The 12,947-nt window shown below is 41.1% G+C and overlaps 1 protein-coding gene across 1 annotated transcript in view; it reads left to right on the forward strand.

The window, feature by feature from the left end:
- The window catches only part of LOC131228723 (uncharacterized), a 51,496-nt gene that overhangs the window by 21,362 nt on the left and 17,187 nt on the right, over window positions 1-12,947 (forward strand). The window contains exon 8 of the mRNA XM_058224573.1: window positions 2,631-2,817. Coding sequence (XP_058080556.1) covers window positions 2,631-2,817 — 187 coding nt within the window. The remainder of the gene's footprint in view (window positions 1-2,630; window positions 2,818-12,947) is intronic.

Genomic DNA, 12,947 nt, shown 5'->3' on the forward strand with positions numbered 1-12,947 from the left:
AATGGTTAAGATCATTCGATCAGTGCAAATTTGGGATCCGCTCCATCCGTAAGAGGTCCTATGATTCAAATGGTTAGGATTGATGGGGATGTATGCCATGTGTAGTGTGGATGAGACAAACTTAAAAAAGTGGGCATCCCCAATTTCCCCACATTCTTGTCCATTGTTTCTAATCCTTTCACGAGTTACTTCTTTACTAATGGTACATATAATGTTTTTATCAACTTAATGCATGCTAGCACATGCTTTTGCATGCTCCACCTAGGACTGACAACGAAGCCTGTAAACATAACCCCAATATGGGGTTGCAATGGGTTTGGTTGGCCATTTCCAGCCTACAGTTGCCTAGGTTTGGCCTTAGTATAGAAGGCCCATGGGTGAGGTTGGGGCTGAGTTTTCAGGCCCCACAACCAAGTTTCAATGGGCTTGTGCTTGAGTCTGCCTGAAGGCCTGATGGATCGCCCAGCATGGTTTGACTGATTTAAACATCGTTGGGCTTAGCATATGCCTAGTGTGCCTAGTAGAGCTGGGCATCGAGTCGAGTCGGATCGGATTGGGTCCAACTCGACTCGGTCCGAAATTTCCATGGCCTGACCCGAACTCGATCCGATCCGGGACCGAGTCTGGGTCGCCTGACTCAATCCAATCTGGTCAAGCGCTGGCCTGATCCGATCCAAGTCCGACTCGGTCAGGGAGACCGAGTCGGATCGGGTTGGTTATGATTCGAATCGGGTTGGGAAGGATTTCGTGTGAAAATGTTCCCACATGGCGAGCTCTTTTGCCTCCAACTTTTTATGTTTTTAAAAATAAAAGAATATTATTTTTACCATTAAAAAAATTTGTAGGGCCCACCATAATGTTTATTTTCCATCCAATCCATTAATTAGGTCACAACTACATGGATGAAGAGGAAAAACAAATTTCATATTGATCCGAAACTTCTATGACCCCTTAAAGAGTTTCAATGGTAAACGTTCAACCCCCCACTGATTTTTGCAGTGTGGTCCACTTGATCTTTAGATCTGTCTTATTTTTTGGCTCAAGCCTTAAGATGAGCTTGCCAAATGGATGGACGACTTGGATATAACACATACCTCATGGGACCCACAGAACTTGCTGACGTCAATGCACCAGCTCACGCATGGACAACATGGTACACCTGCCCATCTGTCTTCCTCATGTCTGTTAGTCAGACAGTCAGAAGTGTCCAGTGTACCGAGTAACTCAGTACGATAACTGTACATAGTAAACTATGTGGGTCCCACCATGATGTATTTATTTTATCCACTCCTTCCATACATTTTATAATTTAATTTTGTTTTCATGTACCAACAATCAATTATATACAAAGCTCAAATGGGCCACACCACAGGAAACAATGTGAATTGAACATCTACCATTGAAAAATTCTTTGGGGCAACAGAAGTTTTGGATCAAGATGATATTTGTGTTTTCCCTTCATCCATGTCCTTTTGATATTATGAACAAGTCGGATGACAAATAAACGTCACTGTGGGCCCTAGGAAGGTTTCAACAGTGAAAATCATTATTCCCACTGTTTCCTGTGGCATGACCCACTTGAGCTTTGTATATGACTCAATTTTGGTCTCAACCACTAAATTGAGATAAAAAAACTGATGGACGGTGTGGATAAACAACATGAATTCATAGTGGGCCCAACATAGTTTACTCAGTACGATAAAAATGTATTGGGCAACGCAATCCGATTTCTAAGCAGAGATGGTGCTCTATGCGCCGCTTGAGGTGACTGAGGAGACGGATTGGCTGCTCCCGCTACTACCAGCCATGCCTCTATGGACCCCAACATGATATATTTATTTCATCCATGCCGTCCATCTATTTTTATTGATCATTTTATTATATTAAAAAGTTAAAAACTATATATACTTAGGGTAAAAATATGTAAAAAATAATAGATCCAGATCGGATCGGATTGGATTTCGGTTCGGATTGACCACTATCCAAACTCGATCCGATGAACGGTCGGATCTGACTGATCCTACTTGATCCGCACCGATCCAGGCCTTCGGTTTGATTCGGATCGGGTCGGATCAGATCCACCGGATCGGGTCAGAAATGCCCAGCTCTAGTGCACAATCTGTCCTGAGCCCAATTACTTAGCCTGCTGGCTGGGCTGAGCTGAACGTGGGTCCTTAGCTCATGGGTTGAGCTTGGACATGCTTTTCCTATTCCCAGCCAACTCAGTTGCAAATGGTTATGTTTAAATAAAAAAGAAGGGGTGGGTGGATGGGTATTTCTTCCCTCTGGCAGATTTTTTTAGTAATTGGTGCAGGCTTCATTGTTCATGTAAATTTAGAATGGCTTTATGGTGGACCTTTGGAGCCTAGCTTTTCCACACATAATAGGTGGAACCTATCCAAGCTACAAAGCTTATTGAAATTATATAAAATTCAGTAGATATATTATTATTATTATTATTATTATTATTATTTTTGAAGACATAAGGTGTCCCCACCTCTTTTTTGAAGTGAATAGGCTATATTTTGAAATTCCGTGGTTGTGCTGGAGTATTTAAAACCTCTTAGCTACTTCCTTGTGAGGAAATTGATTGGTGTACTGTGCGAAGCTAATTAAATTTTCCATTACAGGTCCTCTCCGTCACAAGTTTCTGAGGGTTTTGATACCTTTCTGGTCTAGCGCATTGCCAACTCTACCAGTAACTGCACCGCCACGCAAAGATGGAACTGCTGCTGCTGATGCTCCAGAAGGTCGTTTGCGGCATCAAAGATCTTCAAGGATGGATCCACGGAAAATCCTCCTTGTCATGGCAATCATGTATTCTTCTCCCTCCTCTCTCTCTCTCTCTCTCTCTCTCTCTCTCTCTCCTACACGTGTGCGTATGTCTATATACATATTTATGTATGTGTATACATACATATAGACATGAGATGGGTTTTTAAGCAAAAATTTGCTGCAATTAGTTATTCCAGATGACTGAACTATGCAATATTAAAATGTCAAATATTGACCCCCAATTTCCTTAGTTTAAAATCCCATCTTATGTCCCCCAACCAACCCCCCCACCCCCCCACCCCAACACACACACTCACACTCACACACAGATATGAGATGGGTTTTTAAGCAAAAATTTACTGCAATTAGTTATTCCAGATGACTAAACAATGCTATGTAAAAGGGGACATAAGATGGGATTTTAAACAAAGGAAATTGGGGCCAATATTTGACATTTTAATATTGCATAGTTCAGTCATCTGGAATAACTAATTGCAGCAATTTTTTGCTTAAGAACCCATCTCATGTTCATTTATGTATGTATGTGTACCAAGCTATTCTATAACGGTAACAGTGGCTGTAATGGCCACTGCTGTTACCATTACAGCCTTCTTTTTTTTTTTGAAAAAAATCTGTTTAGGCCCTGTTATGAGGCCGTTATGGGCCATTTTTTTTTTTTTTCTATAATGCCCGTTTTGGCCCTGTACTGCATAACGGTTACCATCGTTTCCATCAACATAACAGCCATTACATGATCGTTTGGCAAACCTTGATGTATGCACATAGCTACATACTACATTGCTTTCAAACTCATAGACTTGGACGGACTCGTCTGGTCTTGATTCTTGTCATACTGGATGAGTTGGGCTAAGTTGCCCCCCCTTTCCCAAAATATAAGGAAAAATGGAAAAAAAATTGTAGAAAAAAATTCAAAAGATAAAAATGATACCTAGGCTAATTTTAAGATAAGATCTAGGGAGTTTGTGACCTAAAAATGCAATACTACTAATTCATTGTGTTGAAATGCCGAATAGGTATCTGATTGTTTTATAATTAAATAATATTATATTTTTTAGTAAAAATATTTTTATTAAATTAATAAATTCGTGGGAGGCTCCTAAATCTTCTATAGAGATTTCAATAACCTGGATCTTGGGTTTGGACGCGAAAATGGGCAGAAAAATGGAAGAAGATTGAAAAATGAGAAGGGTTCTAGTCAGACTGACTCACCCTGACTCACATGAGTCTCAGCCTAAGTCTGCCCTGCCCTCGAGATTTGTGGTATCGACTCGATTGGGTCCGACCAAGTCCGATAGATTTGGATGACTTGTGTTGGACTCAAACATGTCTTCTAGCCATGATTGTTATGGCTTAAGTCAGAAAATAGCCATTGATTTGGATTCATGTTTGATGATCCAAATTGTTCATCTGGTTTATATATATATATATATATATATATATATATATAATGTTAATGATTGCCTTGAAAATCTTCCAGATGGGAAGATCCTAGACTTTCGATTTCTGGCCCACAAAATAATGCTTGAGGAGATGGTCCATATTCGAAGGAAAAGAGTTAAAATGATCAATGAGTTGAAACATTACCAGATGAGAGCATTTTTCGTGGGTATCCTGCATCCATGATGTGGTCCATCATATAAACTGTTCTGATCATTCAGACATGAACCCAGGTCCATTGGCTACATATCCCACAATAGAAAATCGGGGTGTAATATAGCAAACCTCCAGAAAAAGCCTACTTTTCGCAACTTTCATCCTCCACCATCACTGATGTCATGCAAACCACTTCCTCTCTTCACTTGCATTACACATGTAGATCTACCAGTACACACATTGATTATTTATTAATTTTAACTCGTTCATTGTAATCAACCATGTAATAGACTATTAGATAGCTCTTGATTGTAATCAACACATTGCGCTTGTTGGAGTTTTGTTCTCTCAATGCTGGTCCCGAGCTTGGATAAAGGAGGGCGGCATCAGATTGGCAGCTGATGTCAAACATACACCATAACTTTGATCATGTATCCGAACAATATGACATTCCAAACCCCTTGAAAGAGTGAAATGGTGGAACGAGATTCATGTAGCCGACCCCAATTAATTGGGATAAAGCTTAGATGGATGATGATGAATGATTTGTTAATTTTAATCTTCTCTCATATATATATACAATTGCACATGCGGTCGCATATTTTATTTTATTTTTCAAATGTAGCTAACGATTAACACTTAATAAGGAAGAACTAAGAAATAGGACCATTTGGAATTAAGAAATGTGAGAGAAGAAGAGAGTAAGAGAGTTTGGGGTGAGAATATTGCAAATGGAAGAGCTTTGGAAGCCTTTTTATAGGCAAAAGGTGTTTTTTTTTTTTTTTTGGCAAAATAAAAAATAAAGTGCCAACTGTCAGATTTCTGACCATTGGCCAATATGTGATCGCATATGTTGTATGCAATCGCATATTTTCGCACAAGTGGCATATGCGATTGCATATGTGCATCGGTCGCATATGCAACTTCTCTAGCAATGTGCGCATATGTGGTCGCACATAAAAACACTGATCATAATCGTCATCATCATTAAAGCCTTATCCCAACTAATTGTGGTTAGCTACACTAATACTCTTCCACCATTATGCTCTTTGAAATATCATGTCAGCATTCAAGAGAAAAGATATGACAAGTTTTAAGCTAACTTTCTACTCGACACAACCCTCCTTTAGGTTTGGGATAAAAAATGAGAGTGCAAAAACTCACACTTGCAGAATTTTCTCTCACAGTGGCATGTGCATGATGTCCAAGTCACGCATCACATGCGCCCTCACTTATTTGGCTGTGAGCCTAAAAATCAGATTGATGCAATACTCAAGTGGGCTACATGATTGTAAACAATTTAAAATTCTCTCTCTCTCTCTCTATATATATATATATGTGTGTGTGTGTGTGTGTGTGTGTGTCTGTAAAAAAATGTTTAAACCACAATTGTGGTGCAAACTTTTGAAAATGGGCCCTATGTTGTGTGTGTATGATATCTATCCCTGCCCCACACCCACACCCATCCACCCACCTACCCAACCCCGCCACACAAAAAGTAAAAAAAAAAGAAACTTGTGTTGATCCATTCATCAAGTGGGCTACACCATGAGGAATGATTAACTAAGTGTAATGAAATTCAATGTACCTTTTTGAACTAGAGATCACCACTTCCCGCAATGCTATTACTGTCAAGAAGCAAGAGAATTTTCTCAAAGAAAAATATCATTCAACTATGTCTTATTTCATGTCCTATGCCTTATTTATAATGAGCGTTTACAAGGTTTTCTTAAGTACAAGGTTTCCTTCTTAAGAAAACCTTGGAAAAACTGGGCTCCATCGAGTTAATGGCAATGTAATCCTCATAGAGCTCCAAGTTGATGTGCTTGAGATCGGTAAAGTTATGGCTTGATCATTTACATTGGTACCACGCGGTATCTTCACAACCAGATGTGCGACTTCAGGGTCATTTTGAGGGTCTGGTTGTTGAAACGTCCTATTCCACGGAGATGCAAAAATTGCGTCGGAGTGCCTTTTCTTCACTTTCATTGGACTTCTACCAAGAAGGTAAACAGCTATAGCCACTGCTTCTGCCCAGAACATGTTTGAAGTCATTTCCTAAGATTGCTCCTCGTCATTTTACGATAATCCGACGCAACAGCTCCACGAGTCTGCTCGGAACTGGTCGATTCCTAAGCCATTCATTCCCTCAGTTATTACCAGTACCAATTGCACTCCCCAGATCCTGGTTGCCTACCATCATTCCCGCCCATCATAGACGAGCTATAAGGGTGGGTGATGAGAGGTCTGATCGTTTGGTTAAGCTGTACTTGTCGTGGTTCACTTTGTTGAAGCTGACACATTGGTAAACGTTCTACTTTTGAACTTGTTCACTGAGATTCACGTGTTATTGGACCTTGGTTGAACCCTCCACTTGATGAGAAGCTTTTGATATTCTCCTTGGTGCGTGAAAACTATCTGATTGTCCAACATGTTTTCAATGACATCCTCGAACTGGGTGGACCTTAGGTATCTGGATAGCTTGTTCTTTTGTGCTCGTCTTCATGATGCCCAAGATTAACTGTATAGTCTTCCACATTGAAAATGGGGCTGATCTTTATTTCTGGTGGAAGCTCAATTAGGTATGCATTATCTTCTAACTTCTTATGAACACAATAAGGACCCAACTTTTTGGACTGGAGCTTGGTTTTATACCCAACTGGAAACCTCTTAAGTTTAAGCTACACCATGACCCTATCCTCCTCTTGAAATTTTGTGAAACGTTGCTGAATATCTTCATGTCCTTTGTAATTTTCATCACCAAGGGTGATCTTCTACTTGATTTCATCATGCATCTCCTTTACATGTTATGTAAAAGCGTTGACGCTCTGGCTCGATCTAGATGTAATAGGAAGTGGGACTAGATTGATAGGTTGTCGAGGTCTAATACCATTCGCAATTTTGAAAGGATAGTCCTGTAGTGTGGTTCACAAAATTCTTCTAAGCAAACTCGGCTTGTGATGGCGTGAGGTCCCATGAACTAATAGGATCACCAACCAAACATCGAAGAAGATTCGTAGCTTTGCGGTTAACAAGTTCAGTCAGTCTATCTATTTGCAGATGATATGTGCATGAGAAATTAAATTTAGCTCCATCTTAGGCTATAAGGTTTACTAGAAGCAACTTATAAACTTCATGATCACACACAATTGTCTTGGGAACACCATGTAGACGAATCTCCTCCTTAAAATATTGGCGATGTGTAGAGCATCTGATGTCTTCTTATAAAGGATGAAATGAGTGATCTTAGAAAACCTATCAACCATGACGTAGATGGAGTCATAACAACATTGAGTCTTAGATAATCCTAGGATGAAATCTATGCCAATGTCTTCCCCGGGGCCATCTGATACTAGTTAGGGTTGAAAGTTGGGCGGGTTCAACCCGACCGACCCTTGACCGACCCGACATTGGGTTGGGCTTGGGCAGGATGTATCGGGTCCCATCTTGAGCTTGGGCTATACAAACACCAACCTGATAAAACTTGGGTCGGGCTCGGGTTGAGGTATTGGGTTGCTCGACCCAACTTGAACCCAATCAATATATAAGTTACTAATAAATTATAATTGAGTGTGGATCGTTTGTGTTGAAGGCATAGGAAATTCCAGTGTTGTTGGGTCTCATTGGTCTACATCATTTCTGATGACTCAAGCTAATAAGATATGCCGGATTTTTCTCTCCCAAATAGATTGCGTGCTACACAACATGACTTTTAAAGAAATAGTTGTTCTGTATTTTAGCTTGTTTGTTTAGAAAAAAAATGAAGTTCTTTAATATAAATAACTACATATATAATTAATAAAACTATAGATACAAAAAATAAGACGTGTATTGAAATACAATAGACTAATGTAATAATAAAAATATTATCATGTATCCAGCCGACCAACCCGACTAACCCAACCGAGCTCGCTTAGGTTGGGCTTGGGTTGAGAATTTCCAACCTGAGGTTGGGTTGGGTTGGGTTAGGGTTGAGGTACAGGAACCTTGGGTTGGGCTAGGGTTGAGCACCAACCCAACCCAAGCTGCCCGACTTTCAGCCCTAATACTAGTAGTGAAGTATAAAGACCAATGTTTTTCTTACTACTTTTGCTTAGAGCTGTACACGAGTTGAACCGAGTCGAGCTTGGCACAGCTTGACTTAGCTTGGCCACTAGTTGACCCCAGCTCGAACTCGGCTCGGCTCGGTCCTCGAGCCTGACTAGCTAGCTCGGCTTGGTTCGGTCAGCAGCTCGGGCCAATTTGAGTTGAGTTCGAGCTAGTGCGGCATTTTCTCCAAGAGAGGCCACCTTCGAGTCGAGTCGAGCGAACTAACCAAGCTAAGCAAAAGAGTTGACACACTCTACAATGCCAAACAACGCTTTCAACATCTTTCTTCAAACTTGGCTAGTAGAAATGACCAGGGCTATCTTTTTTTTCAATCCCAAAAGTGACCACCAAGGCCACTTGAATGGAGCTTCTGCAAGGAGCTTTTAAGAAGACACAAATACCCATTGTGCATACTGTATCATGGGTACTCGGTACTTAAGCCTGTAGAGTGTTGAAAATACTTTCTCAAAATCATCATATGTTGAGGAGACTGATATAGCAGACAAGAGATGTAATTTTAAGGCATCCGCAACCTTATTTTCTATGCCGACTCTATGCTCGAGGTGAAAGCTAAACTCCTGGATGTACGAACTCCAGTTGGTGTGTTGTGCACTTTTCTTTTGGGTGTTTGGGTACTCTAATGCCTCATGATTGGAAAAGAGGATGAATTCCCGATGCACTAGATAGTGCCTTTAATGCTTTAGGGCTTGTACCACGATGTAGAACTTGACGTCATAAGTAAAATATAGTTCATGCTCATCATTGAGCTTTTTGTTGAAATATGCAACTAGGGAACCCTCTTGATTTAGGACACCTTCAATGTCCACATGATAAGCATCGCACACTACTTCAAAGACTTTGTGAAAGTTTGTTACCCATAAAATTGGAGCTTCGATCATCTTCTTCTTAATTTCCTTGAAGGTGGCCTCGGCTACTTTGGTCCACTTGAAAGGTTCTGCTTTGTGCATTCAATAATTGGGGCCATTACAGAATTGAGGTTCTAGATGAACCTTTAGTAAAACATCACTAGCATGTGAAAATTGTGAACCTTATGAATCTTTGTTGGAGCAGGCCAATTGATAATGGCGTTTATTTTTTCGAGATCAGTTCCTTCTACTAAAATGAATGAGGAGTGGTCCAGACCAAAGCTTGATCACCTTCCTTTTTCTCAAATCACCGTAGAAGAAGCTTCATCCATTGAATCCCATTTCTCGATAACAGAAGTTAGGCAGGCGATCGGCTCCTTATCAGGCGACAAAACTCCAAGCCCTGACGGGTTTCCGATAGCCTTCTTCCGCTCGTTCTGGGAAGTGCTTCAGGGGGACTTAATAGCTTTTATCGCTGAATTCCACGGTCGGAGCTGTTTGTCTAAAGAGATGGGAGCAGCTTCCATAGCCCTCATTCCGAAAAAACAGGGGGTAGCGGCCTTGAAAGACTTTCGGCCGATCAGTCTTGTAGGAGGGCCTTACAAGATCTTGGCAAAGATTCTCGCCACTCGCCTCAGAGGGGTTATGGGGAAGATCATCTTCGAGAACCAAAGCGCCTTCATTTCTGGAAGACAGATCATCGACAATGCGTTGATGGCTTCTGAGTGTCTCGACTCTATTCATAAAGCCAAGTCCAAGAGTATTCTTTGCAAATTAGATATAGAGAAGGCTTATGATCATGTGGACTGGGACTTTCTCCAGTACATGCTGCAGAAAATGGGGTTCAGAGTTGAATGGCGCGGCTGGATTAAGGAGTGCGTGGGGACAGCCTTCTTTTCTATCCTCCTCAACGGATCCCCCAAAGGCTTTTTTGCTAGTTCTAGTGGTCTCCGCTAGGGAGATTCTCTCTCTCCTTTTTTATTCCTCATCGTCGGCAAAGCGTTGTCCAAGATGCTACATAGAGGAGTAGAGGCTGGAATTATTGGAGGCGTCCAAATAAAAAATATCTCCCATTTCCCACATTCAGTATGCAGACGACACCCTGCTATTCTGTGAAGCCAACATTGATAAGGCGAGCAATCTTCGCACCGTTATTCGTTGCTTCGCAGTGGTCTCAAGGCTAACAGTTAATTTGTCTAAATCGATTGTCTTCGGTGTTAATATGGAAGAATCGGAAGTGTCAGGGTATGCTTAGCTGTTCAACTGCTCCATTGGTTCCCTCCCTACGACGTTCATACCCCCCCCCCCCACAAATCGATGTGGGACAGAGTCATCAACAGATTCGAGAAGCATCTTGCCTCTTGGAAATGCAAGTACATATTAATAGGGGGTCGTCTAACAATTATCAAAGCAGTTCTCTCCAGCCTGCCATTATACTACATGTCTCTTTTCAAATGTCCTAAATCAGTCTTGGTCAAGCTAGAAAATCTAAGACGAGATTTTCTTTGGTTCGGAAAAGGGGACAAGAAGAATTTCCATTTGGTCGACTGGAATACGGTGTGCCTTCACACATCAGACGGGGGAGCAGGCGTCAGAAAGTTGAAATGGATGAACCGGGCTCTGCTCGGAAAATGGACATGGAGGCTCGGGTCCGATCCAGGGGCTTTGTGGAAGACTTTGCTCAAATGCAAATATGGGCGATCATTAGGAGGGTCGTGGACCAAAGATTCAGCAGCATATAGAGCATCGGCCTTATGGAATGGGGCGTTAGAAATGAAACAGGAAGTTATTAACGGGATTCACTTTTCCGTCTGCAACAGGAACAATCTCTTTTTGGAGCAACATTTGGATAGGTGATTCCCCCCTTCAGGTGGCGTTCCCTCTCGTCCATCATCTGGTTTCTAATCAGGCCTCTTCAGTAGTAGACAATTTCTCCATTGTTGGCTCCAAATTAGTGTGGGATAACCAATGTCGTAGAAACCTGATAGACAATGAAATCTCAGAGCTAGCGGCCCAGTTAGCTCTCCTCAACAACAGCAATCCAGATCTCAGCGCCCAAGATAGTATCCGATGGCATCCGGATAAAAAAGGAGTTTTCTCTGTCAAATCCCTTTACAACCGCATCCTCAGCAGTTCCCGTGGCTCGGCAGCCCCCTCGGCAGATTACATGTGGAAATACAAGCTCCCGCCAAAGATTGTGGTCTTCACATGGCTAGTCAGCAACAGGAAGGTCCTGACAGTAGATAACCTAAGGAAAAGCGGATGTGTATTCCTAATATCTGTCTTTGCTGCATGGCGGAAGTAGAATCGGTGAATCACCTCTTCATTCACTGCCCTCTTACTCTTCAGTTATGGTCAGCGGTCTTTTCTTGGTTCAACATTTCTTGGGTTCTCCCTCCCTCTTCCGATACTATGATTAAAGCATGGCATGGGGTAGATTTCGCAAATAGAAAAATCAGATATGGAGAATGGCTTTAGCGATAGTTTGGTGGGCGATTTGGGAAGAGCGCAATGGGAGATGCTTTGTAGGGGAATCACATGTAGTCGGGTTTATAATTACGAAGGTTCACTTCCTAATAGTGGAATGGGCCTCCCATGCTCCGCAACCTGGCTGCAGCGATCCGTTTTTATTTCCTTTTTCATAGGAGCGTTGGTCTGCTATCTCAACGGGCCTTCCCTTCTTGTATCTTTTGTCATTTATAATATTTTCGTTCCTTCTCAAAAAAAAAAAAATCCTATGCCATCACCTGCATGAACGTGCTAGGTGCATTTGTCAGGCCGAAAGGCATGACTAGCCACTTGTACAATCCATCATTCGTTTTAAAAGTGGTCTTCCATTCGTCCTCAATATGAATTCTTATATAGTAATACCTATAGTGACGAATCTCGTTATCGGTAAGAAAATTTCTTGTGAGATTTTCAAAAATTTTAAAGGATTTACTCACGATATTATCAAGAAAATCTCCCCAGAAATAAATATAGTTAAAATTTTAAAAAATTAAATTATTATATTAATTTTAAATATAGATGTATATCTACACAACAAATCCCTTTTTTTATAATTATTTTTGAGTTAATATTGCCAAGTTATCTCGATAAAAAAATGCGATATTTCAAAATTTGCCAATATTTTGAAAATCTTGGAATAATTTCGTTAAATGTATTGCTCGTGAAATTATTGTGAGATCTTCAAACTCTCGTGATATTTGTCACACAGGCGATTCCCACTTTGCAAATTGATCTTTGAAAAGATTATAGCATTTGTCGTCTTTTTCAGCATGCCGTCTAGATGTGGAATTGAAAAATGGTACTTTACTATTATCATGTTGATGATGCAACTGCCCACCAACTACCATCCTCCTTTGGCGTCAGCAATGCTGTCACGGCACATGGGCCGAGGCTTTCACAAGTGAAACCCTTGGCCAGCAATTGCTCCCCGGTCATCAGAGCTCTACATGCTTTGTTGGATTCCTTAGGCATGTTGAGAGATTAGGTAATTCCCGTTATCTTTCATAATGATGATGATGATGATGATGATGATGAGAGATTAGTGATTAGGTAACTATGCTCCACACACTAGCTCAATCATATGGACCAAATCAT

This window comes from Magnolia sinica, chromosome 16, assembly GCF_029962835.1.
Source record: "Magnolia sinica isolate HGM2019 chromosome 16, MsV1, whole genome shotgun sequence".
Classification (NCBI taxonomy): domain Eukaryota; kingdom Viridiplantae; phylum Streptophyta; class Magnoliopsida; order Magnoliales; family Magnoliaceae; genus Magnolia; species Magnolia sinica.